The 25,078-nt window shown below is 39.3% G+C and overlaps 2 protein-coding genes across 4 annotated transcripts in view; both read left to right on the plus strand.

Moving 5' to 3' along the window:
* Positions 1-1,023: 1,023 nt before the first annotated feature.
* On the plus strand, positions 1,024-4,861 carry clic3 (chloride intracellular channel 3). Its single transcript, XM_031278082.2, has 7 exons — positions 1,024-1,150; positions 1,298-1,337; positions 2,147-2,256; positions 2,911-3,036; positions 3,167-3,273; positions 3,385-3,560; positions 3,714-4,861. The coding sequence occupies exons 2-7, from the start codon at positions 1,302-1,304 to the stop codon at positions 3,876-3,878; spliced, it is 720 nt and encodes a 239-aa protein (XP_031133942.1). The 5' UTR covers positions 1,024-1,150; positions 1,298-1,301; the 3' UTR covers positions 3,879-4,861.
* Positions 4,862-5,398: 537 nt separating this feature from the next.
* The window catches only part of pnpla7a (patatin-like phospholipase domain containing 7a), a 29,931-nt gene continuing 10,251 nt past the window's right edge, over positions 5,399-25,078 (plus strand). Inside the window, exons 1-33 of one of the 3 annotated variants that reach the window (XM_031277870.2) lie at positions 5,399-5,535; positions 6,031-6,082; positions 6,176-6,250; positions 6,699-6,786; positions 6,970-7,052; positions 7,547-7,647; positions 7,772-7,912; positions 8,007-8,166; positions 8,951-9,031; positions 10,184-10,312; positions 10,489-10,569; positions 11,680-11,809; positions 11,911-11,985; positions 12,122-12,198; positions 12,331-12,486; positions 13,062-13,139; positions 15,151-15,356; positions 15,495-15,626; positions 15,814-15,937; positions 17,147-17,260; positions 17,546-17,612; positions 17,723-17,872; positions 18,361-18,424; positions 18,653-18,821; positions 20,492-20,674; positions 20,893-21,011; positions 21,256-21,412; positions 23,359-23,475; positions 23,608-23,677; positions 23,966-24,082; positions 24,258-24,406; positions 24,562-24,714; positions 24,834-24,953. In XM_031277870.2, the coding sequence (XP_031133730.1) occupies positions 6,032-6,082; positions 6,176-6,250; positions 6,699-6,786; positions 6,970-7,052; positions 7,547-7,647; positions 7,772-7,912; positions 8,007-8,166; positions 8,951-9,031; positions 10,184-10,312; positions 10,489-10,569; positions 11,680-11,809; positions 11,911-11,985; positions 12,122-12,198; positions 12,331-12,486; positions 13,062-13,139; positions 15,151-15,356; positions 15,495-15,626; positions 15,814-15,937; positions 17,147-17,260; positions 17,546-17,612; positions 17,723-17,872; positions 18,361-18,424; positions 18,653-18,821; positions 20,492-20,674; positions 20,893-21,011; positions 21,256-21,412; positions 23,359-23,475; positions 23,608-23,677; positions 23,966-24,082; positions 24,258-24,406; positions 24,562-24,714; positions 24,834-24,953 (3,717 nt within the window). In that variant the 5' untranslated portion in view covers positions 5,399-5,535; position 6,031. Of the gene's footprint in view, positions 5,536-5,853; positions 5,942-6,030; positions 6,083-6,175; positions 6,251-6,698; positions 6,787-6,969; positions 7,053-7,546; positions 7,648-7,771; positions 7,913-8,006; positions 8,167-8,950; positions 9,032-10,183; positions 10,313-10,488; positions 10,570-11,679; positions 11,810-11,910; positions 11,986-12,121; positions 12,199-12,330; positions 12,487-13,061; positions 13,140-15,150; positions 15,357-15,494; positions 15,627-15,813; positions 15,938-17,146; positions 17,261-17,545; positions 17,613-17,722; positions 17,873-18,360; positions 18,425-18,652; positions 18,822-20,491; positions 20,675-20,892; positions 21,012-21,255; positions 21,413-23,358; positions 23,476-23,607; positions 23,678-23,965; positions 24,083-24,257; positions 24,407-24,561; positions 24,715-24,833; positions 24,954-25,078 lie in introns of those variants that run through there. The other 2 variants (XM_031277868.2, XM_031277869.2) reach the window with 2 other exon arrangements.

The raw sequence follows: 25,078 nt of genomic DNA on the forward strand, positions 1-25,078 counted from the left end.
GTGAATACCTGCAAGCTGAGAGCATTTTCTGCCAGTCATAAATGCTGATGAACAACTGAAAGTAGGCTGTGAGATCTTGGCAAAACAAACACATCAAACTGAGAGGACGACAGGAAACAAGCAGGAGACATACAAAAGCATTATTGATAACTCAGAGAGAGAGAGAGGCAGATATGGAGACAGGTGTTTTATTTCCAGTGAGATGGTGAATCTCTTTTCTTGTTAAACTGCCCTCAGTGTGACAATTTTTCCAGTTCTCTATCTTTTTGACATGAGAAAATACACCCAAAATTATGTAAACACTTTTCTTCTGAAGCTGTTTTATTGTGTAATGGTTAGTTGGAAAATCATACTCAATACTATGATATTTTAGATAGCAGTTCCTGTTTCAACATGACAATCCCTCCATGCACAAAGCCCGGTCCATAAAGAAATAGTTTTTCTAAAATAGTTTCTGAGAGTTTCTTATTAATGCTCTTGAGGCTGAATGGGACCAAATCCCTGCAACCAGGTTGCGAAAATCCTGTGGAAAGCCGGAAATCAGAAGAGCGGAGGCTTTTGTAGCAGCATATTAATTCCCTTAGAATAAGATGTTAAACAATCACATATATTTGTAATGTTCACACATGTTTTACAAATTAAGCACTTGAAGGAAATAAACATAGGTGTGTTGTTTAATCATTGTAAATCAACATTTTAAATATACATTATTCTAGCTGTACAAATTATTCAAAGTCAACTGTGCAGTGCAAATTCTATGTCTGTATTCAAAAAGCACTTTACTATCTTGTGATTTCTGTGACATGCTAATAATGTAATTTATTTTAGTCAAAGTGACCGAGAGAAAACAGGGACCGATATGGATAAAGATCAAAGTGGATAGACTGAGACACTTACAGATTGAGAGAGGCAGGTTTCTGTCAGAGAATATGCTGGAAGGCTAAGAGGAGCGATCCAGATTTGCTGGTTTGACTGGAAAGGCTGGAGGGGTGTAGCCAGTCTCTCAAAGCGTGACAGGTGTGGTGAGAGACTAACAAAAAACAGTAACAGGCACACAGAAGAAAAGAGAGGGAGAGGTCAAACACTGAAATAAAAAAGAAAGTACAGGTGGAGTGAAGATAAAGCAGTGTTCTTGCATCCAGTGCTGACTGTGAGTATAGTCTTCAGTAACACATCTTACTACCAGTAACATGTGTTTGAGTGAAAGAATCAGATTGCAAAAATAGGAATGTAAACTTCACAGTCACAGATTTAAAAATGTTTGACTTGTTTTTGCATTGACTGACTTGTGACACAGAAAGATGGCCGAGGCCCCGAAGGTTGAACTCTTCGTTAAGGTAAGACCTACAATAATTGTGATGTCTTGTGTTTGAAATAAATCCTGCTTATAAACACTACAGATGTGGATAAAACAGTATAAATTCAGTGTCTGTTATTACACTTATGATATATTTGTTTTTAACAGCAAACATCCAGTAAGTTGTAGATATTTAAACTAATATATAACTTAATCCTTAGTTTCCTATTTTAATCTTAGCCCACTGCTTCTATTGTAGCCACAAATCTCAGAAAAGTTGACAAAAACAGATAAAACAAAGACAACTTCCAGGTCCTTGGGTATTGTTTAGCTACTTGATTTTCTTTTCTTTTTTTTTTTTTTTAGCTCATACTGTCTTTCAAACATGCTGATGAAGAATGCTTAATCACACTATATCTATCTCTTGTTATTTAAGGACAGTGTCAGAGTGGATACTTGTGGTGAAGAGTAGAAACTGAAAAGAGGCCTGTCCAGTTTGTTAACCTGTGTCCTGCCCTTTCAAAAATGCATTTGCCTCCATGCACACCTGTGACTTAATTATATCAGGCTGTAGTGGAATATGTATGCTATAGCAGAGACACTATCTAAATTCTGGAGTTTTTAATATCTGGATGTAAAGCAGCCTCAACTCGCCATTTGAAATTCCTCAGCGGTTAGTTTAAACTGTCAGAGCAGAGCAGGCTCGACAAGAATGCAGGTATTCATGATCTGGCTAGATACATTACAGCACTGATGCAAGAACCAACATAGCATTGTCCCATTTAAAAAAAAAAGTTTACTTCTATTGTCACTGTTGTGTTTACAACTTAATGTCTGTTTGTCTGTCAGGCCAGTGTTGATGCTGAGAGTGTGGGGAACTGTCCTTTCTGTCAGAGACTCTTCATGATTCTTTGGATGAAAGGGGTCAACTTTACCCTCACCACTGTGGACATGAAGAGGTGAACATTCTTCTTTTCTTTTTTTGTAAAGTTAGTGGTCTTGTCTTTGACACTGACAGAGGTTCGACACATACAACTTACAGTATGTGATGGAATACAACAACATGTAGCAACTCCCTTTCTGATGTACTCACAACAAAAACAAACATTGCAATATTTTCTGAAGTTACATTTATGGCAATTGCATTTTATCATAGGTGTTCGTCTTATTGTTCACACACACTATATTTCAATGAGAGGTTGATGTGATGCATACTGTACAGCTCACAAGACAATGCTTAGTGTTAAGGTTGGAAGGGGAATGCACTTCAATATATCATTCATCCATCCAGAGTTCAGACAGGGTTGCAACCTATGGCAGCACACATGGGTGAAAAGGGTACAATAGACAAACACATATACAGTATTCTTTTTTGAGATTTTGAGTTTAGGAGGAAATGAGGAGGTGAGTGTGTCCTACAGACAGCACCTTGTCCTGAAACCGTAAACACAAGTTAGGAAATGTATCCAAAGTAAATGTGAAGAAACTGTTAAGGCAAACTGTAAGGCCTATAAAAGTGATCTTATTATTCCTTTCTTACTCATTTGTCATTTTTATTATTTTACCAACTTTGGGGAGCTAAACCTTGTTTGTTGTTTGCTGTTCTGTTGCAGGGCACCTGATGTGCTGAAGGCTCTGGCTCCAGGCTCTCAGCCTCCCTTCCTCATCTACAACGATGAGGTCAAAACAGACACTAACAAGATTGAGGAGTTCCTGGAGGAAAAGTTAGCCCCACCACAGTGAGAAGACTATAGTCTATAGTAGAATATGTTTTCTGTCAAGTATTTTTACCTTCTTTAAACACATTGACTATCTCATTCATCATCGCATTGACACACCCCTATTACATTTTTATTCTATCAATGGCAGGTATCCAAAATTGTGCTGTCGATACAAAGAGTCCAACGTTGCCGGAGAAGACATCTTCCGAAAATTCTCAGGATATATAAAGAATCCCAATCCTGGATTAAATGACAGTAAGGACATTAGTTGGATACTTCAAAAATGAATTTACGTTTTTTTTTATATAGCCACATGATGGAGACCTGGAGGATAACAAAAGCCTGTTACACCTTTCTGACTTTCAGTGCTGGAGAAGAAATTTCTGTCAACTCTGGTGAAGCTGAACATGTACCTTGAGACGCCTCTCCCTCATGAGCTGGACAAGAACCCAAATGCCACTGAGTCTTCACGCCTCTACCTGGATGGTGACACCCTCACCTTGGCAGACTGCAACTTGCTTCCCAAACTCAACATTGTCAAGGTGAGCAGAGTTCAGCAGTATAAAAAAAAATATTTTCATCATTGGGACAGAGATCTAGTTTATTGAAGAGGTGTTAAAAGTGTGAGCTGTTCCTGGACTTTAAATTATACTATCATGTCTTTTTTGCAAATAATAGAATCTTAATTCCCCCAGGTGGTGTGTAAAGAGTACCGCAACTTTGCCATCCCTAAAGAGCTGAAAGGTCTGACACGTTACCTGGATAATGCCTACAAACAAGATGAGTTTCGTTACACCTGCCCAAATGACTCAGAGATCCTCATTGCCTACCACTCTGTGGCAAAGTACCTGAACAAATAAATCAAGGGGGAGAGCTGAAGCAGTGTAAGTGAAAACACAGAACAAAAGGTGACGAAATGCCTGAAAACTGTAAATTGATTTATGTTTTATTTGTGTCAAAATAAGAAAATTGTTTGCAGTGGCATGTTCAATAGTTGGCTTTGTATAAAGTGTTGTTTTCATCAATTGGGTTTTAATATATTTGCTAACTGCTACTTCACAGTTGCTTAATTATTTACAAATGTGTATTTGTGTATGTACTGTTGCATGCTCTGGTTGTACTAATGTGGATTTATTCAGCCCCTGTAAAGATTGAGAAAGCACTGCAAATCCCAGAGGACATTTATACATTTATGTATTGTGTCTACGCATTTAGATCATGTTGATTGCAATTTATTAATGACATTTTGACATGAAATCAGATGCATCTTTAAATCAAATATATTTTCAGAAAATTACTAGTGTAAACATAAAAAAACAAATGGCCTTGGCTGTAGATGAGGCAGACTGTAAAGCTACACCCCTAAACATTTTTCAAGAGTCCATCCTCTTTGTGTGTGTGTGTGTGTGTGTGTGTGTGTGTGTGTGTGTGTGTGTGTTTGTGTGTGTATCTCAGTAGTGACTCACTTATGTAATGTAATGTAACTGAATAAAGAAAGGGTGAAGAAAAAGAAAACTATTTTGATATGGTAAACATTAACGAATGTGTGAAAAAGTTTGGTTCAGGTTGTAAGAATATTGAGTGAGTTTGCAATAATGTGGCGTTTATTATATATTATTAAAGTGAAAACAATGTACTTGTCAATGTCAAGAAAAAATATATTTAGTTATACAGTATGTTGCCTGGAAGTTAATGAATGACATTATATGTAATAATAGAGTAGTAAGTAAATAACATGTAAGCAGCATTTACATGTAACTGGTCAAGGTGATGTTAATTTAAACTACTTTATAGACAGAATGTCCCACTGGAGATCAATAAAGGTGTATCTTATCTTATTTTACTTTTGGGCATTTTATTATACTGTATAACAATGCATTATATTTCATATGCTCAAGATTTGGAAAATCTTAATCTTTAAACTGGTAACGACAGCTGTCAAATAAATGTAGTGAAGTAAAAAGTAGCCTACAATATTTGCTATATAAAGTATAAAGCATAAAATGATAATACTTACTCAAGTAAAGTACAAGCACCTCAGCATTGTAGCCTACTTAAGAACAATACTTGAGTAAAAGCACTTAATCACGTTCCACCATTTGATTTGATTAAAAGCCAACTCCTTTTGTTAGTGTTGTGTAAAGACCAATGGCTATATACAGTCTATGGCAGGGGTCTTCAACATTTTTTTAAGCCAAGGAGGACCCCTTATCTCAGAGAGAGACCGAGCAAGGACCCCCTACTACATATTGTATAAAATTAAGTTGCATATTAAACTGGCCTACGATAACGTGTGGGCGGCCTAAAGACTGTATACATACCTGATTGGACAAGTGCTTTGAACGGTACCAAGGCAACAGCAAACATTACAAACGCTATTGGTGGACGTATGAACATGGGCGGGACTAACCAAGTGACAGGAAGCATACAGAAAACTTTGTTAGCTGGCTAACTATGCTCCATCGTATGTTTGGCAATGTTTCTAGCTTGACGCAGGACATCAACAATCTTCAAAAAGTAAACCTACTGATTTCTATCCACTGATAATTTCATAATGCTTAGCTAGATGTGAAGTTGACTTTGGTTATTAAGTATGACTAGCACCACGGCTAACCTTAGACAGCCAGCTGCTGGCTAGCGTTGTTTTAGCTAACGTCAAGCTAACGTTGAACCTGCAACCAGTTGAAATCAACAACAGCCGCCTGTTGTTGCGGGCTAATTATACTAACGTTAGCTTGTCGTTATGTTATGTCCTATAGCTAGTCATATAGTTGTATTTGAATGAAGACACGAAGCCAGATGATTAGGGTGGCTGGCGGAACATGCTGCTAACTTACAAATCCATGTTCCCCTTTTCATAGTCTCCCTATTGTTCCTCCTGAACAATCAATCAATTTGTGTTTGTCACATTAAATCGTACGAGGTACAACTTGTGAGCTTTCCATGAAACCTAACTTCCTCACATACACGCTTCTGCCGGCGTATCCTTTATTACCATTCTTGTTTTTACAGGATGGAATGCCATGGAGAGGATGATGGAGAATTGTGCAAATGGATGAGTTCAGTAAGCACCACTATTTCTTTTAAAACAACTGGCATAACAGTGGTGACTGATAACTGGAATAAAGCAACTGTGCTAACCTAACTATGTTTTTAGGTGCTGGTTAACAGCAAAAACGACATCAGAGCACGAGTGCAACAGTTTGTGGAGGAAAGGATGCAGACCACCATGGTATGAAATAACAATTAATTGTGATAGCCTATGCTTTCGACAAGCTGCATATAAAACGTGCTATGTCCCAAGGCCATACTGCTACAACATACTGTTTGTTTTGAGCATGTATTATATGCTAATTTTCATGATATACTGTTATGTACAGTTAATATAGGACAATGAATCAATACTATACTGTTTTGTACTTACACACCATGACTTTTAAATGTTACATGTGACTTTATTTAGTCTCTTTTTCCAGTGTGAATGCACTACATACTCAAAACCTGCTTTAAATTATTATGTGGTATTAAACTGGGACACAACTTTGGGAGGTCAATGAAAGAAAATGAAGGAAAAGGTTACTAAACCAGCAGATACAATGTCCTATTCTGTGGGAAACTACACTACAGTGAGTTTTCATGTATTGACACTATTGTTACAATGCTCTTGTTGGTCTTTCTAGCTCACAGGTGTGCTGATTGGAGCTGCAGTCGCAATCTCACTAATTGGGATTGTAGTACTCTTCCTTTACAGGAGATTCAAGCTTGCTCGTGAGTCATCCAACCTCTTCTTGAACTTCATACTTATTATAATGCTATAATACATATTTTTTGGTCTGCCCCTTATATGATAAGGCTATTCAGGAAGTTCTATATTTTCTTTTTTAAGTTTTCTGTAGAATGTGGTCTTAACATGGTTTTATCTGCATTTTGTTTTTCGGATTCTGTGTCAAGGTAAACAACAGCCTGGTGTACCTCAGTATCGCTTCAGAAAACGAGATAAAGTGCTCTTCTATGGAAGGAAGATGATGCGAAAGGTTTTACCTTTTTCCATTTCTGTCACAGTCAACAGTCATACACAAATATTTACAGTTGGTTCATAGAAGTACTACAAATTAGGTAAATAGGCTTTTATATGTATTTTAGGGCAAAAATTATGCAGTGAAAATTTCACATTTCTACATTTTCCCTGCTTCAAACTAAATGTAATCATGAGAGACTGAGTGTTTGTATCTTGTTACACCACTGCATGAAACATACTCCACTGGCAATATAACCGGTTCCAGTCACTTATCATTGTAATGCATACTGATGACGTAAGAATGAAAATTAATTGCATGCATTTAACTTAGTAATAAATGCAAATCCTCATGATAGTATAAACTCCTTACATTTAGTCAAGCATTTTTTTTTAATGATTTTTTCTCCACCTGTCTCTATTGATAAGGTCTGCTGGTGTCTGCACACAAAATATATTTTTTCTGTGTGCCGGAAGCAACAGGAAAGTTTAAAGTCATAAATATGTTTTAAGGTTCAGACGCTGTCCTCCATTCCTCCTTCCACCTCTGCCTCAGTATCAAAGCAACCGCAGCGCATACGCAAAAGAACCAAAGTTCTAAGCATAGCTCGCAAGTATGCTCCAGTAATACCTACCTATACATTCTGGGTGTGCAAATGAAGCCTTGAAACAATTTTTGCAATTTTGTTTAAGCCTTGTTTAGTGGAATTTGTTAAATATTTTTTTGTGCTTCAACAGAATCCTGAGGATCCGCAAAGATCCTCCCACCCTGCAGCCCAAGGAACCTCCTCCTTCCCTGCTGGAGGCTGACCTAACAGAGTTTGATGTGCAGAGCTCAAACCTGCCCTCTGAGGTCCTCTATATGCTGAAGAATGTCAGGTAGACAAATGTACAACTTTTCTTACAGATTTAGCCTCTCCTATTGTTTCTTTGGGATGTTTTCATAATGTGTGTGTTCTGCAACTTGTTGTAGGGTCTTGGGCCATTTTGAGAAGCCCCTGTTCCTAGAGCTGTGTCGTCACATGGTGTTTATCGAGCTGCAGGAGGGTGAATGTCTGTTCAGACCCGGAGACGATGACGATAGCATCTACGTGGTCCAGGATGGACGACTGGAGCTCTGCATCCATGAGAACGTATGTGGATAGCATGTTGATTTTAAGTTCATTTTGTTTTCAGAAAATCTTTGTTCTGTGGTATAGTGGTTCTTGTGCACTTTCACATTTTATGAGTAACTTACCTATAATATATTTATATAATATATTACACACAGTCATTTGATCCATTGTTAATAGACAAAAATATAAAATAGAGAAGAGAAGCTTTAACATTTTGTACAAGGCTCTTGTTTGTTTAGAGGGATAAACATGAGTGAAATGTGTTTTTAATATATCAAACATTAATTTTTTTTTTTATACATGATGATAAAACTGGGACAGGCCATCAGCGATGGTGCCTCTGATCATTAAGACATGTGAATTATGTGTAAAGCAAAGGCACATAATCACGTTAATCAGTAGTGTGACTGTTTCAACATCCTCCTCAACCTCTTCCAGTACACATTTGCAAAACTCATAATACGATATGATCAGGAGAGGGCAGTAATGCAACACTTTTCTAGATCCAGTCCGCTGTTTAAGGATCAAGATGTAGAAGAAAATTATGGCTCTCCACACTTTTTGTTTGTGTTTTAATGTCATGTCTGCTGCTGGCTTCTGTCAATATACACAAATTAGAAGTGCCATCTAATTTCATAGTTTAAGCTCTCGCCATTGTGGCTAGTTTTTAAAGTCCTCCTCCAATCCCACTGGAATCCTGCAGATTTGTTTGAACAACGCAATATATATGTGGCTTCACAGTAAAGTTTGAATAAAGATTGTTGGTGTCATTTCTTGTATTTGTGTTTTCCTGTTTTTTTAGGATGGTACAGAACCAGTGGTGAAGGATGTGGCCCCAGGAGACAGCGTCCACAGCCTGCTCAGTATTTTGGACACAATCACTGTGAGCTCCATATTTCTCCATCTGCACATCAGACTAACTTCTCCACTTCTGTCCTCTTTTGCTCTCTGATCTGTTTGTGTCCTCTCTCCACTGTTCATATTTCTACTCATGCTTCTCTTGTTAAGAGGCAAATCTTTTTAAACTTCCTGTTCAACTTAATTTGTTTGTCCATTACACCCATAGCTCTGTGTCAAGTACTTCATTTTATTTTTTTTCCAGTGACATGCTCTGTTTTGTTTTTATTTCCTACTGTATGTTGTCATACTTTGTTTTGTTCCTCCATTAAGGTGAAACATCTTTACTTAAAGCTGCAACCTTTGGGGTTATTATGATGGTCACAAATGTATATTTGATTAATCAACATCTTGAAAAAATCGTTCAGAGCAAATTTAATTGATTAACCAATCAATTAAATTTGCTCTGAACGCCCAGCCCTACTAACCAGTAGGGCTGGGCGATATGGAGAAAATCAAATATCACAATATTTTTGACCAAACGCCTCGATGTCGATATTGCAACGATATTGTAGTGTTGACAATTGGTGCATTCACAAAATATCTTCCACATTTAGATTTTAGATCAATAATCATCAGTAATGTGGACATAATGTCTAAGTGGTTAAAGGCAAATAATAGAACAGCTAGAACAGTCTGGTAAGTTCAGAAAATGACGTCACTTTACTGTAATGCAGCCTTTGAAACCAGGAAAAGACTAAACTTACTATGTAACGATATTACAATTCTTCAAAATCTAAGACGATATCTAGTCTCATATCACGAATATTGAAATATTGCCTAGCCCTATTGGTTAGTCTTCAGTACAAAAATTGAAAAAATAAAACAAAGCTTGAAAAAACTTGTCATTAATGGAAACTTTGATCAATAATCAAAGAAATTATAAATTATACAAATCTGAATCTTACAGTATGATACAGATTTGTTCTACATGTTTAAGATGCTACAAGCACAAAAAACAAGTTCATATAATAAAATTGAGACGTAAAACAATGCATAGTCTAATTCATTATTCCATGGACAATTCTAATTAGTTGGCTATTAACACTAAAGTCTAAGATTTATGTGAGGTTTTAGTGACTGCGCTCTCTTTGCTTAATTTTTTCCTTTTCTAACTGTTTTGTCCTGCCTTTGCCAGGGTTATCCAGCGCCATATAAGACTGTATGTGCGCGGGCTGCAACTCGCTCCACCATCTTACGTTTACCTGCATCAGCCTTTGAGTCTGTGTTTAAGAAATACCCAGAGACACTTGTTCGCGTCATTCAGGTAACGTATTGTTTACCAACAAATATACAGTGTGTAGTTGAGCTTTTCCTTGAGACAATTTTTCCTCCCTTTGGAACACATCATTAGAACATAAAACATATTATTTGAATGTGATGACAATCTGATGTATATGTTCTGCTCTGTTTAACTCAGTTTTGTTTTTGTATGTGTTGCAGATAATCATGGTGCGCCTCCAGCGAGTCACCTTCTTGGCATTACATAACTATCTGGGCCTAACAACTGAGCTCTTCAATCCGGTAGGAGGGAAATTAATTAGTGCACACATTTGTGTTTGTGTACAGTACACACACAGTCACACAGAGAGACTCACATTGAATACCTAATTACCAGTGGGTATGGATTTGTACATAAACAAGCACAGAAAGGCACATACACACTCAGTCACACACATGCAAGCTAATTTCACACAACATTAAGCACAGTATCACAACTCGTTCTTTCATAAAGCTCAATAAAAATGATTATATCCCCTCCACAGAAAACGGGGAGGGCAGTAATCTTTTAAACCTGGCTTGCCCCAGACTTTATAATGTTTGATGATGAACCAAAAATACTTTTTGTGAAGAAAAGCGTAAAAGGGCGTTCACTTTGCCAGTTCCTGAAGGCTTTAAACAATAGATTTTAGATTGTAGTCATAAATCTTCAAACATCCTCAAATAACTAATTAAATATAATTAAATATGAATGAAAATTCAAACAAAAAATACAATCAAATGTAAATCAGACATTTTAAATCAAGACAGCAGTATGCAGGTGTAATTGTAAAAAAGTGATTTCATACAAATTAGTTAATGAAAAAAAAAATTAGAAACACATTAAAGAAAACCCATTTATAAAAAGTGCATTTTAAAATAACATTGATGGGACTACAAAGACGTATAACTGTACTATGTAAAACAGTCACAGTTAAAATGAATGAGAGCTCTATTCAAAATGTTGAACTGACCCATTGGTATTAGTGCATCCAATTTTAGATCGCTCTGTAAATTATTCCAGAGAAATGGGGCAAAATATTTAAAGTTGTCTTACCGAGATTACTGTTAACTAGAAGGACAAATAGTGTAAGCCAATCCTGAGAGCGAGTGTTTTGAGTATGGTGTCTTTGGCTCAGGAGTGAAGACAGGTAGGGTGGGCAATATATTGACACTGGATATTGGTCCATTGATTTTAAATTTTTTCCAGAAATTTGTAAATTTGCCCACAACCCAGTGATGATCTAAATGTGTACATTTTCCTGTGCTTCAAATCTATTATGCATAAACTATTTCATGGTTACTCAAAATGTAACTGTAGTCCTCCTGACTAACTGAATTGTGCACTTGTTTGTTTTGTTGACTAATGGACAGGAAAGTCAGGTGGTGCCCTTGTCCAATATAAACAGTGTGATGGGAGAGGCGACTTCTGGGAAGATCACTCGTCGTTTGTGCTTCCAGGACGAGTTACACGCTGGGACCATCGAGAGCCCCACAGAGACAGGTCACATACACATAATTCTAAACACACACTGCACACGTATTTGAAATTGTACTTTGTGTTGTGTTGAGACTGATCCAGTGCTGGCACTTAACAATAAACAGATGGTGTAAAGGACAGTTCTCCAAACAGCTACAGGAAGCCGCGATCCATCTCGATGCCCACTGCCGACTGCACTGGTAGGTCACTATCTTGGACATAAGCGATCACCAAATGGCATACATCTGAACAATTATCTAAAAAGCAAGGACACACACACACACACACACATATACACCGACATACCTAAACTCATAATCCTCCTTTGTCCTGCAGGTAATGACCTGAACATGGCTTGTGAACGAGCTCGAGTCACTATAGATGAGGCTCCATCCAGTCCTGTCACTCCCAAAGTAAGACTACTGCCAAGTCACTGGTTGGCTGTGTAGATGTAACACCGTATCCCAGCATCCTCTGCATCTTATGCCGCTGCTTGTCTTGTTTTCTTTTCTTATTAGTCACTTTTCTTTTGTCTGTTTTTGTAGTCCAATCTGAAGAAGAGTGTGACAATGCAGCACACACCCACTGAAGTGTTTCACTACACAGAGAGTGGGGGGCACTCTGATGCCATCCACCTCAGTAAGAGCTGCACAATCCTCCAGGCTGCTAAGAAGGACCTGCTGGGAATCATCCAGCTGCAGGTGAGAGCTTGATCACAGAAAATAAGTTGGTATAAATATCTTGCATGCATATTATGCAATGTGACACATTTTATAGGGACATTCCGATCATTGTTTTTGGATACATTAGAGGTGCAGTAGGTAAGACTTATAAAACTAACTTTCTGTCATATTTGCTGAAACTGACCCTATGTTTGAGTAGAACTACATGAAGCAGGTCATTAAAAAAAAAAAAAAATTCAGCTCCTCTGGCACACCTACAGCATTTAGTGTGATTTGGAAAAATCCACCGCTCCCTGTTCAGATGCACCAATCAGGGCCAGGGGGGGTGTCTAACTGCATGTCAATCACTGCTCATGTACACGCATTCATTCTCCCTTGTGGGGGGGAGGGGCTTAGGAGACCATTCTGGGCTTTAGCGGAAAGGGGGGAGGGACTGAGACGTTGTCGATGTTCAAATATTTTGGCTAAGTCCTGGATGTTCGCAATCCTACCTATGGCACCTTTTAAATTGGCTGGTCTGATGCATTAGGAGAGTTCAGTGTCTTTTGTGATTATATAAATAAGCAGTTATTCAGAATATTGTTTTGTTGCAGGACCCCAGTCTACTTGAGGGCAGAGTGACCCTCCATCAAGTCAAAGCTGGTTCTGTGGTGGCTCGTCAGGGAGACCAGGTTAGAACAGCAACTTACAAAGCATTCACAACTTTCTTTCTGTTTCATGACACTGACTATGTTTACATGCACGTAATATTCTGTTTTTTTGCCCTTGTTCTGAAAAAGACGATATTCCGACTAAGCTGTTTACATGGCTAATGAAAGTGAATATTCCACTAATATTCCCGTGTACATGTAGATGTGTGAAATAAGATTTTTTTCAAAGTTTACCAGCGGTGGCGGACTTGTTGGACCGTGCGAACACAGCGTCCCTCTTTCATTCCTTCAACTAGCTTCTTGAAAAGGTCGGCGTAGCGATGTGTGCGCATATCCAAAACGCTGTTGATATCCAAGTCTTTGATAATGTTTAAAAGTAGCTGTGTTTCTCCTTATCGGGTCTGCAGCCTTGCAAACTGTTGGCTTGTTGGTTTGTGTACAGCAACCATAGCAACGCACAGAGCTGACCATAAGCCGTAAAAGGCAAGAGGCCGTAAACTGTGGTTAAAAACCCCGATTGCAGACTGATCTCATGAAGTGGCGTAATTCGTATGCCATTATTGGTGTGTTATCAAGACGCATACTCGCTTTTTAGCGTGTTTATCAACGCCGTTTGGCCTCCATTGACTTACATTACCTTGTGATTGCGTGTGAATTTAAGCCGTAGTGAGTAATATGAAAGGGCGAAAATCTGTGTAGGGAGGTTGGTCGGGGTGGTGGATGGGTAAAACACAGGACTTTCACCCAGGAGACCGGGGATCGTGTCCCGCGTGTCACATTTCCTAAAGTCAACCATTCTGTTCTTCTTTTACTAAACCCAACCCGTTTGCTGTGATGCTAATCTGTCTTTCCTGCTCTGTCTCTGTGTCGCTCTTACCCCTGGCAACCGATAGCGTAGGATGCCAAAATGGTGTTTAGGCTAAGACACCTCCAAAATCGTCACGTGACAGCAAGCTACCATGACGTATGTCCTCATTGTCAATAGGGCGTAGACATACACGCGGATAGCTCAAAATGCAACGTGCTGTATACGGCAAAATGCGTACTGATACTGTACGCACTTTCCTAAAGCCAAGTGGTGTGTATGTTTACGCGAAGTCATGATGTCATGTTGCCAATTGAGACGCATATTCTGAAAGCGCTGTATACATGATGCCTCTAAATGCCTCTAAAACACGAATAATACCTGAATATCCCACATGTCTTAATCGGAAAATGCTATGTTCGGAAAAAGGCCTTTTCAGAGTATCCAACCGGAATATGCTGTTTACATGACCTGTACCAAATTCGGAATATTGTCATATTCGGAATAATAGTGGAATATTGGTGTGCATGTAAACGTACTCACTAAAGGTTTAATGTAATGGGTTTTCCACTTTCACGCTTGTCTCTTTTTTTTTTCCACCACTGGAGGGTGTAGAGGCATTGCAGGACAAGGTTCACTGATAGAGCTATGCGTCTTTTAATGCGTTAAACTTGTTCTGTGGTAACATCAACAACAAAAATGTAATTGCCTTAATTTAATGTATTCCAGTACAGTATTTAAGTTTTGTTTGAGTGCAGCTCCTGTCTTCCACCTTCTCTGCTACACTTGATCTGGCAGCATTTTCCACAAATGTGTTGTAAAAAACTATTTCAACGCAGTGACCCCCAGCCAGATATGTAGGACAAAGGCCTGAACTGAGCCACACAAATAAATGAAATTTAGATCGATTTTAATCTTTTCTCTTTAAACTTAAGGCAGTTTGGTCTGTTCAGATGCACACATTTTCTGACAACTTGTAAAGTCATGTAAGACAGTTGCAAACCATTAAAGTTTTAAATGCTGTTTTTTTGACTCCTCAAGATAAACAGAGATTAACTTTTTGTTTATTGTTTGAAATACAAAAGTACAATTCATAATACATTTTTTTTTTTTTTTTTTTTTTAAACAACAAATCAATGTGTCCCGTTAGCACACCTGATTCTCAGCATTCAACCTTCAGACTTTCAGATAGATATGTGCTCTTCTTCTCTCCCCTTGGTGCTTTAGGAGGTGAGCATCCAGTTTGTGATCTCTGGCCTCCTCCATGTTTACCAGCGGATGATTGACCGTGAAGAAGAGACGCGTCTGTTTGTGACGCACCCCGGAGAGCTTGTTGGTCAGCTTGCTGTCCTGACCGGAGAGCCCCTCATATTCACTGTTCGAGCCCAGCGAGACTGCAGCTTCCTCTCCATTTCCAAAACCCACTTCTATGAGTCAGTCACAAAAAAAAAAAAATAAAAATAACATAAAAAACATACTTACACTCAAGAAACATGTTTAAAAGAGCAACGGGAATGATCTGTTAGCTATCTTTTACCTTGTTTTTCTGTTGATTTTTGTCTGTTCCTCAGGATAATGCGTGTGGAGCCAAAGGTAGTGCTGAACGTTGCTCACACTGTGGTGAGGAGGATGTCATCTTTTGTCAGACAGATAGACTTTGCTCTCGACTGGATGGCTGTGGAAGCTGGCAGGGCGGTGTACAGGTATTCTACTGATAACGTTGTATATGTTGGAAAAATGGTCTTCAGACAACAACAACAATACAATACATTAATGTAAGAGCAGTCAATCAGCTTTAGATCCATTCCAAACAAGTCAACAGTGGAGGTTTTGGTTCACATGCTTGTTTGCACATTTGCAGTGAATTAAAGTTATCTGTATATTTTTCAGGCAGGGAGAGAAATCTGACAGTACTTTCATAGTGCTGAGTGGTCGACTGCGCTCTGTGATCTTGAAGGAAGATGGCAAGAAGGAGCTGATAGGAGAGTACGGACGCGGTGACCTGATTGGAGTGGTAAGGACCATGATGGGAAAGACAGATGGTGGATAGTTGGAAAACTATAAATATCTACTATGGTTTTTTTACTTCTAGTTTCTTCATAAATATTAATGACTGTATATCGGGATGAAGAGTTCTGAGTTTTTCTTCAAAGTCTTAAAAAACATGCAGATTTAAAAATCCAGGAAAATTGTGTGTCATTAACAGTAGTTAATCATCACATAACATTCTCTGTCAGTATGTACAGTTGAAAAAACGGGCTGCCAGTATGCTCTTCAAAAACATGACCATAAGACCACACTCACTGCCAGTAAATAAAAACTCAACCGAGTACATCTTATGAATATTTAGGGGCAAAAAAAGTGAATAAACACTAGCTGCAAGCTAACAGAAATTGAATTTAAACAACAAAAACATCAAGATAATACTGAATCTTTATTATCCTTATATACATTACTGTACGTCATAGTTTACATATACTTCTATTCCTTTATTCAGCATACATAATAAAATAAACACTTTGTCTCAAGCTCTTTTTGGAACTCAAAACACATTTAGATTAGAGTTTGCATCAGCATAACTATTGAATGTGTGGGGGTGTTACCTTACCTTGTTTGAAAAGAATATGATACGTGAGCACATGTTTCCCAATATTGGCCTTCATGAGTTGGTGCCTAAAAGTGGATACTCATGCCAGGTTTGTGCTTTCATTTTGATAAACTATGTAAAACAAAGTCACTTTGTTACACTTCACCCACTTTCCTATTGGTTTGTCTGGCTGATCTTTGCCACGATGCTTCTAATAATACCTGGGTGGATGGATGCTATGGTTACTGTTACCTGGAGGAGGGAAGCTGTCATTGCAGCTCCTGCGATGGTGGCTAATATTCAGAGACATATTTAGCATGGCTGTGTTGACGTCAACTCTGGATGATGAGATGAAAAGATCTTATTTATAGCTTTTTTTTTTTTTTTTTTTTTTTCTTGGAACAAACAGTCATGGACTAATTTTGTAACGTAAAACTGATTTAAAAACTTAAATTACATAACCCACTTACATAAGAATGTATGTATTCCCCAAAGTATCTGTATCTTGAAGTGAATATTTATTTGATAGTACATTATGTCATGTGTTGTAATGATCTGGGTTTCTTTTCGTGATGGACCTTTTTTTTGTTTTCTGACCAAGTAAACAATGTGCTGTGTCCTTTTGTTTCTCTGCAGGTGGAGAGCCTGACCCATCAGAACAGAGCCACCACAGTGCACGCTGTACGAGACTCTGAGCTGGCCAAGTTACCAGTAGGAGCTCTCAGCTCCATCAAGAGGAAGTTCCCACAGGTGGAGTGAACCTCAATGACAGTTAAATTGTCAGCTGATGTGAAAACACAATTATTTGTGGTTAGTGTGTAATGATAATGGGATTGAACCTAACCCTTGACAATGAGCATTTGAATAATAATGGACAATAATGTGGGAAATGGTTCCTATATATTTTTTTTCTTAACATTTTGAATGTAAAATACTTCACATAACTGATGTTTTAAAGCATTGATGTGTACATGGTGAGGAAACTGCAGCTGTCTGTCTGATGAGTAACACAGTCTCTTATAATGTGCCTCTCAGGTTGTAACCAGGTTGATCCACTTACTGGGACAGAAGATCCTCCAGCAGGTCAATGGTCCTCTGACAGGTGTGTGTGTGTGTGTGTGTCTGTGTGTGTCTGTGTCTACATGTGCAGAAACTACAGGGTTTGCCCCACTGGTGAAGGGGAGATTTACTAATATGTATGCATGTCCCCAGCTCGCAGTTTGGCTGTTCGCACTCCTGGCAGTAAGTGGGATGTAGGGAACCCAGCCTCCAACCTCTCCACTGTGACAGTCCTGCCTGTATCAGAAGATGTACCTCTCACCACCTTCACCCTGGAGCTGCAGCATGCACTCATGGCAATAGGTACGAAGAAGAAAATACAGGAGCTCAAAGTTTCCTGAATGCAAGTTTCACTGCCATTCTCCACAGAGAGGTCAGAGCTCAGGGTCGAGGACACTTTAGGTCCTGGATGGCTTTTTGTAAACATTTATCCACCACACTTACAACTTAGGTGTAATGTGTCTGGTCAGCTTTGAGTCTAGTAAGATAAGCAGGTTCAGTTTATAGTGAAGTGAGGAATTAGGTTTTATTACAACAAGAACATTTAAGGCCAGTAAGAGGGGTGACAAACCTGGTGTATGTATGTGCGTTTTAGGGAGTTAGTTACCTGTACTCTCATTACAGCTCCCTGCTTTTTGTTTTATTGTAATGTTTTGATTAAAAGCACTTCACCCACTCATGCTAGTCAATAGTCAATATGTCTGGTTTAAGCACCTGTCTAATCCACTTGACTTAGACAGGTGCTTAAACCAGACATATTGACTGTAACTGCTGTGATATTTCACACACAGGTCCCACTCTTCTGCTGACCAGTGATACTATCAAACAGCGACTTGGATCTGCAGCACTAGACAGGTATGTTTTGTTGCTGACTAAAAATGTGTGGGAATGTTGCGTTCTCTTTAGCACCCCCCAAATATTCATACTACTACTCATAACTACTAGTTGGCCGATTTAGATTTTTGCTTGGGCTCTCTGTCTTTCTGACTCACTCATTAAATTCAGTTTAAGTATGCTTTATTGGCACAAAAGGAAAATGGATCTACTGTGTGCTGCCATTAATGGACTCCTTTTTCTCTTCAGTGTCCATGAGTACCGTCTGTCCAGCTGGCTGGGCCAACAAGAAGACCTCCATCGCATAGTTCTTTACCAGACGGACTACACGCTGACCCCGTGGACACAGCGGTGCATCCGTCAGGCCGACTGCATCATTATTGTGGGACTAGGAGAGCAGGACCCTGCTGTTGGGGAGGTGAGGTGATAGGGGTGGGTTACAGGTGAAGAAAGGTGAGAGGAGAATTAGTAGCAAGCTATGGGTTTAGGAATTATTTTTTAGTTTGATGTGTTTAGGGTTGCTTAACTCATAATTTGTTTGTTCTTTAAAACATCAAAAAATAGTGAAAAATGCCCATCACAAGTTTCCAAATTCCAAGACGACATCTTCAGATTGCTTGTTCTCTCCAACCAGTTCATTTTTATTCAATTTACAATTACATAAGACAAATGAAAGCAACACATCCTCGCATTTTTGTCAATACTTCAATATTTAAAAAAAAAAAAAAATATTTGGTTGCCTGTTGCGGCCTGAAAACAGTGCTATAAGAGCCGTAACGTTGTGGACTAGACAAATACACAATGAGCTGAAACTCACTATAAAGCTCAGTAAAGCAGTTGGTAGCTGCAGATTTGGGTGATAAATCTCTGTAGGTTCATCACAACTAGCTACTCTTTTTGCATTGTCACATTCTAGCCACTTAAAGGATATGGCTGACAATGTTTTATATTTTTGTAGTTGTCAAATTCCATGAAAAGACCAAAACCAACAATGTATTAGTTAGTCTCTCAATACTTTATGACTTCTCTAGTCTGTCTGTGACTCTCATCCCTAGACAGACTCGGTCCTGCTGAAGACATGCATCTTAAAAAAAAAAGCTAAAAGTGAAATAAAACATCAATAGGTTAATGGTCTGTTACAGCTGACCATACATTTTCTAGCCTTTAAGATTTTCCTCTACAGAGAAATCATCACACCAATTACTATTAACGGATATTAGGGTCAGTACTGATCATTATGCTCTTAAATCATGGTTATACCCAGGGGTTAACCAACTTAATGGTCACACCGGCTGTGAAAGGTTTGTATCTGACCTTTGGGCATATTGGCGAAATGAGCAACGTGTGGATGGATGTTGTGAAAGAGAGGTGGAGTGCAAGAGAAATAAGGTGCCTGTCCAGCTGATGAAGGGGAGGTAATTGCCTTCCACGGGAACAATGGGCACAGAGAAAAGTAAGGAATGTATCCTCGTTTAACAGGAGATTGTGGGAGAAATGGAAAGATGGATCAATATTTGCTCAGGCTCCGAATGAGTCATAGCTCTGGGGTTATCTTTCAGAGCACACACACAGACACCCTCTTACCTAGCACATACATTAAACCTTTAGCAGAGGGCCTGATGACTGAGTAACAGATCTGACCGTCATCTCAGACTGCTTTTTTTTAAAGACAAACCAAACGGCCTTACACTTGAAAAAATGTGAACAAAATAAACTAAAATGTAATTAGAGATTCAGCTCTCAAATAAACCCCCATTCTGCTCTTATTGCCCAGCCTGCTACCCACAATTACAGTGTAGCTCCTAACATAAAATAGTATATTTTGGAATGTTGATCCTTGATTTGCCCCTTAAAACACATCTGAAATTATTCCCAAACACAAATATGTAATTGCAATCACATATCTGTATACATGTTGATATTGGGCTTACTTTAGTCCAGTGTAGTCTCTAGTAGTAACGAGTTTGCAGTATCTTTCTGGGCCAGCACTCAAAATTGTGTGCAAGCGCAACACAGGAGCCACTCTGGGAAAAAAAGTGACGGGAATAAAATGTTCTAAAACATCTGTGCTCGATGTCTTCCCTCTAGCTGGAGCGTATGTTGGAAGGAAGTGCAGTGCGTGCCCAGAAGCAGCTAGTGCTGTTGCACAAAGAAGATGGCCCCCCTCCCAAAGGAACTGTGGACTGGCTAAACATGCGAAGCTGGATCTCCAGGCACCTCCACCTCTCTTGTCCCCGAAGGGTCTTCTCTAGGAGGAGCCTGCCCAAACTGGTAGGACCAGAGTTGACCAGATATGACCAGATGAGTTGTTTCTTATGACCCCCCCCTCCCCTTCTGGCTGTTCCCCCTATCAGACTCGTTTAGTATTTTCTCATAATCTTTTCTTTCTTATTCAACATCTACATATTTTCTCTCATCCATTCAATTCTTCCCTCACCACCTCACTCATTCCTCTCTACTTGTATTACAGTAATTCCCCTGTTTTTCAGTTGGAGCTATATGAACGTGTGTTTGAGAAGCCAGCAGACCGTCACTCAGACTTCTCCCGCCTGGCCCGGGTCCTCACGGGCAATGCTATTGCTCTTATCCTGGGAGGAGGAGGGGCCAGGTAACGCCAACCTGCTGTCTGTCTAATAATTAAAAAATAATAATTTACTGCATCTAGCACATGAACTTTTAAATATAACATTTGAATTCTGACGCCTCTTCTGGGCTTAATGGATTTTATAGTTGCCAGAGCCTCAGACCATAATTTCAAAGCTTTTTGGGGTTAATCCTTCTGTGTTTTTTGGGGGTAAATAGTTACATTTCTTTCTGTCTTGCCATGTTTATTTCTCCACCCTCCTGTTCAGGGGTTGTTCACAGGTGGGGGTAATGCGAGCTCTCTGCGAGGCCGGCATCCCAGTGGACCTCATTGGTGGCACCTCTATTGGTTCCCTGATGGGGGCACTATATGCCGAGGACCGTAGCCACAGCCGCATGAGGATGAGGGCCAAAGAATGGGCAATGGTGAGAGTCAATGCAACAATGACACTAGTCTTGTAATAAACCCAAATGGGAAGTATGGGAAATATGAGAGCCGGTGATATTTTAATATGTAGGCATTTAAAATGTCATCGCATAACCCAAAATATTAACGGAATATCATTAAAACGTACTTCAACGAAAAGAGAAACAGTTCAGAACATAGTCCCATGAGCCATTGCAGTGCTTCGGCGCAGAGCACAACGGCGTCCTGTCGACCGTTAACAGTATCATGCACACAACTACGCTAAAGTTAAAGAATACAAATGCCCGTGTCTTCCATGTATTCCCTGTATTAGCCTACTGCTTGTGTCGCTATGACCACCTTCTCCACCTTTTGCATTCATTTACATTTTGTGAATGTGCCTCTGAGGCACTGTGGCTGCTCTTTGTGTTCGTCTGTTTACTTTGATTGTTATGGCAATCAAAGGCAGTGTCGGGAAAATGGGGTTGGTTGCATCGGGAGTGGACTAAAAAAATGACAAATTTATATTTAGTAATTCAACATGTTTTCATCTTAATTTTTAAATTAATTTAAACTAAGTGCAGTGCCGTCTTGGTTCAGAAGTTGAAACCTGTTTTTTTTAAGATGACCATTATTATCCAGCGATCTCTAAACATCTGTCGGATCAAAACATAAGGTTGTCAGGGCAACGTTACGGAACATATCCTAGTTAGCGGCAATGAGCGCTTCCTCATAGGAAACAACCACACAGACAGCGCAGAACGGTTTTACCACAGATCATGTGTAGGCAGCTTAATAGGCTATACTAATCTACCTCCCACATTAGCCTACCCGAACCTCCACCTCACCCGCTGCCTATGGACGGAGGAGGAGAATGACAATTCTCGCCGGACGGATTTAAACCAGTGACGTTCTACCAGTGAGTCTTAGGCCCACAGGACACCCCTTCCCACAGTTGTTTTTAACCTTTTGAATTAACTTACAGTGCAGTTCTGATGTATCATGACCTTGATCAAACATCTTCAGAATGTTACACATCTGCCGACTGCAGAGCATGGAGAGACAGCCTAATTATGTCTAGAATTAGATCAAATAATTATGACAAACAAGTTGTTTAAGTGGGGATCATTTAGTAGACATTATTCTATTTGTGGAAGAGAAGCTGATTTCAACAGCTCCTCTTCAACTTGCGCCACTGTGGCGAGAGGAATATTTTCAACCAGTAGTAATTTTCTGTTTGTGAGTCTGTCCTTGTGTAGGGGACTCTTTCTAACAGCATTTTTAATTTTATTTTAATGCAGTTTAGACCTCTATTCTACTTTTTATATAACTAACCAAGCTGTGCCGATTAACCACCAAAAGTAACAGGTTGGTGTTGCACACACAGCCCTGGATGGTTTGCATATTAAGCTCAAGAACAGAACCTTTGTAGTTGTAATATGGAAGTGATCTATGTCTTTAATCATGTGACCATCCATGATGGCTGATTTAAGACACCCAAGTCTACAGGCTGAACATGTGGTATGATTCGTCTTCCCCCAATGTATCCAGACCCTCCCCCTCTGGCTCTGTCTTTGCTTCTGAACCTTCCCTCTAGAAGCAGCTGGCTGGGTTGCTGCTCCTTGGTATCAGATTAAAAGAACTACTGTTGTTTGTCCTTTGCAAAATCAGGACAGTTTTCTCTGTTGAAATGTTGATGCCTTTTTATCAGGAGTGAATTTACCTTTTTTAAGATTTTTCTAATTACTACGAAAAGCATGTGAACACACCGGGAGGAAGGAAAAACAATAAAGGGACCTTCATATACAGCACTGACAAAAACAATGAATGAAAATCCATCAGATTTTCTTTTACGTCAAATTAAACTTTTCATTTTCAGGGATTAATTCTGCTTCATACTGGAAAAAAACAGATATTGCAATTGTGTAGCTAAAAGAAGCCATTTGACCTTAATTTTCCCTCGCAGGAAATGACATCGGTGTTTAAGAAGGTTTTGGATTTGACGTACCCAATCACCTCCATGTTCTCCGGTGCTTCCTTCAACTCCAGCCTCAGCAATGTCTTCAAGAGCAAACAGATTGAGGTGAATTTAAGAACCCAAATATTACAATGAATTAGTTTCAGCTGATAAAGACGGTGGTGGCGCAGGATGAGCAAATGCATCATGTGAACTTATTATGTTTATCTTTTTTGATCTAACCTTTTGTGTATGCAGGACCTTCGGATCCCGTATTTCAATATTACAACTGACATCACTGCCTCTGCCATGAGAGTACACACTGATGGTAGGCACAGTGTTCTGTTTCTTTTTGTTATTTAAAAGAACCCTTTGTTACTGTTTGCTTAAGGTGTCAGTTCATCTAAATGACAAAGAGTTTTCATACCTAAAGTGGTATGTTGCAATGCTATTTCTGTTTTATCTGCCTTCTGCCACCACTGACCTCATTTGTGAACTGACCCTCTGATTAGTCTTACTGATGAGTCTATTTTCAGTCAGTTCAGGTTAGTTGCTTTCAATTAAATACATAGTGCTTAATAAGCACAAAACTTGAGTTACCTGTGTGCCGTTTCAGGTTCTCTGTGGCGGTATGTTCGAGCCAGCATGTCTTTGTCTGGGTATCTGCCTCCTCTCTGCGACCCCAAAGATGGACACCTGCTGATGGATGGAGGCTACATCAACAACTTGCCAGGTGTGTTACACTTTAAGTCTTTCAGTTTTAATAATTTATACCTGCCTAGGCATTCTTTCTCTCAGTGCCTTGATCATGTCAATTTTTACTATTCTAACACCCATGTATGATTGATTATTTCTTTTTTTTCCCCTTCTGTCCCACCTTTTGTTTTCATTTCTTCCTCTTCTCTCAGCTGATGTGGCGCGCTCCATGGGGGCTAAAGTGGTGATAGCTATTGACGTGGGCAGCCGAGATGAAACCAACCTCACTAATTACGGCGACTCGCTCTCAGGCTGGTGGCTGCTATGGAAACGCCTCAACCCCCTAGCTGAGAAAGTAAAGGTAATGGATTGATTAAAAATAAAGACACAGCAGACTGTGCGAGGATACGTTTTTAAAAGTAAATGAGTTCTATGAATAACAATGAGGACATTTTTAGAGGTGTTTTTCAGTGATGCCTATGTTCATTTCTACACTTGCTACACTTATGGTCTTAGGTGTTAAACATGGCAGAGATTCAGACTCGGCTGGCCTACGTGTGCTGCGTTAGGCAGCTGGAGTCCGTGAAGAGCAGTGACTACTGCGAGTATATCAGACCTCCAATTGACAGATACGGAACACTGGAGTTTGGCAAGTTTGATGAGATTGCTGTAAGTTTAAGCAACAAATATCTGACAAATTCCCACAAGGCATTGTGGGGTATCTTTTTAATAATTTTGTCCATCAGTAGAGAAAATAATATTGACATGTGAGCGTTTGTGTAATGTAGGAGGTGGGATACCAGCACGGAAAGACTGTGTTTGACGTGTGGATTCGCAGTGGAGTGGTGGAGAAAATGTTGAAAGACCGACACCAGGAGGAGTTCTTCAACACCCAAAGCAAGAACAATGTAAGGATGGAGGGAGGGAAAAACATATGGGAATGCTGTAGAATATATGACAACAGAACCATTAAGGACAGTTCCATGTAAAGCAACAACAGAGTCTAGGCCTAATTTTGATTTGTGGTTTAAGG

This window comes from Sander lucioperca, chromosome 1, assembly GCF_008315115.2.
Source record: "Sander lucioperca isolate FBNREF2018 chromosome 1, SLUC_FBN_1.2, whole genome shotgun sequence".
In the NCBI taxonomy this organism is placed as follows: domain Eukaryota; kingdom Metazoa; phylum Chordata; class Actinopteri; order Perciformes; family Percidae; genus Sander; species Sander lucioperca.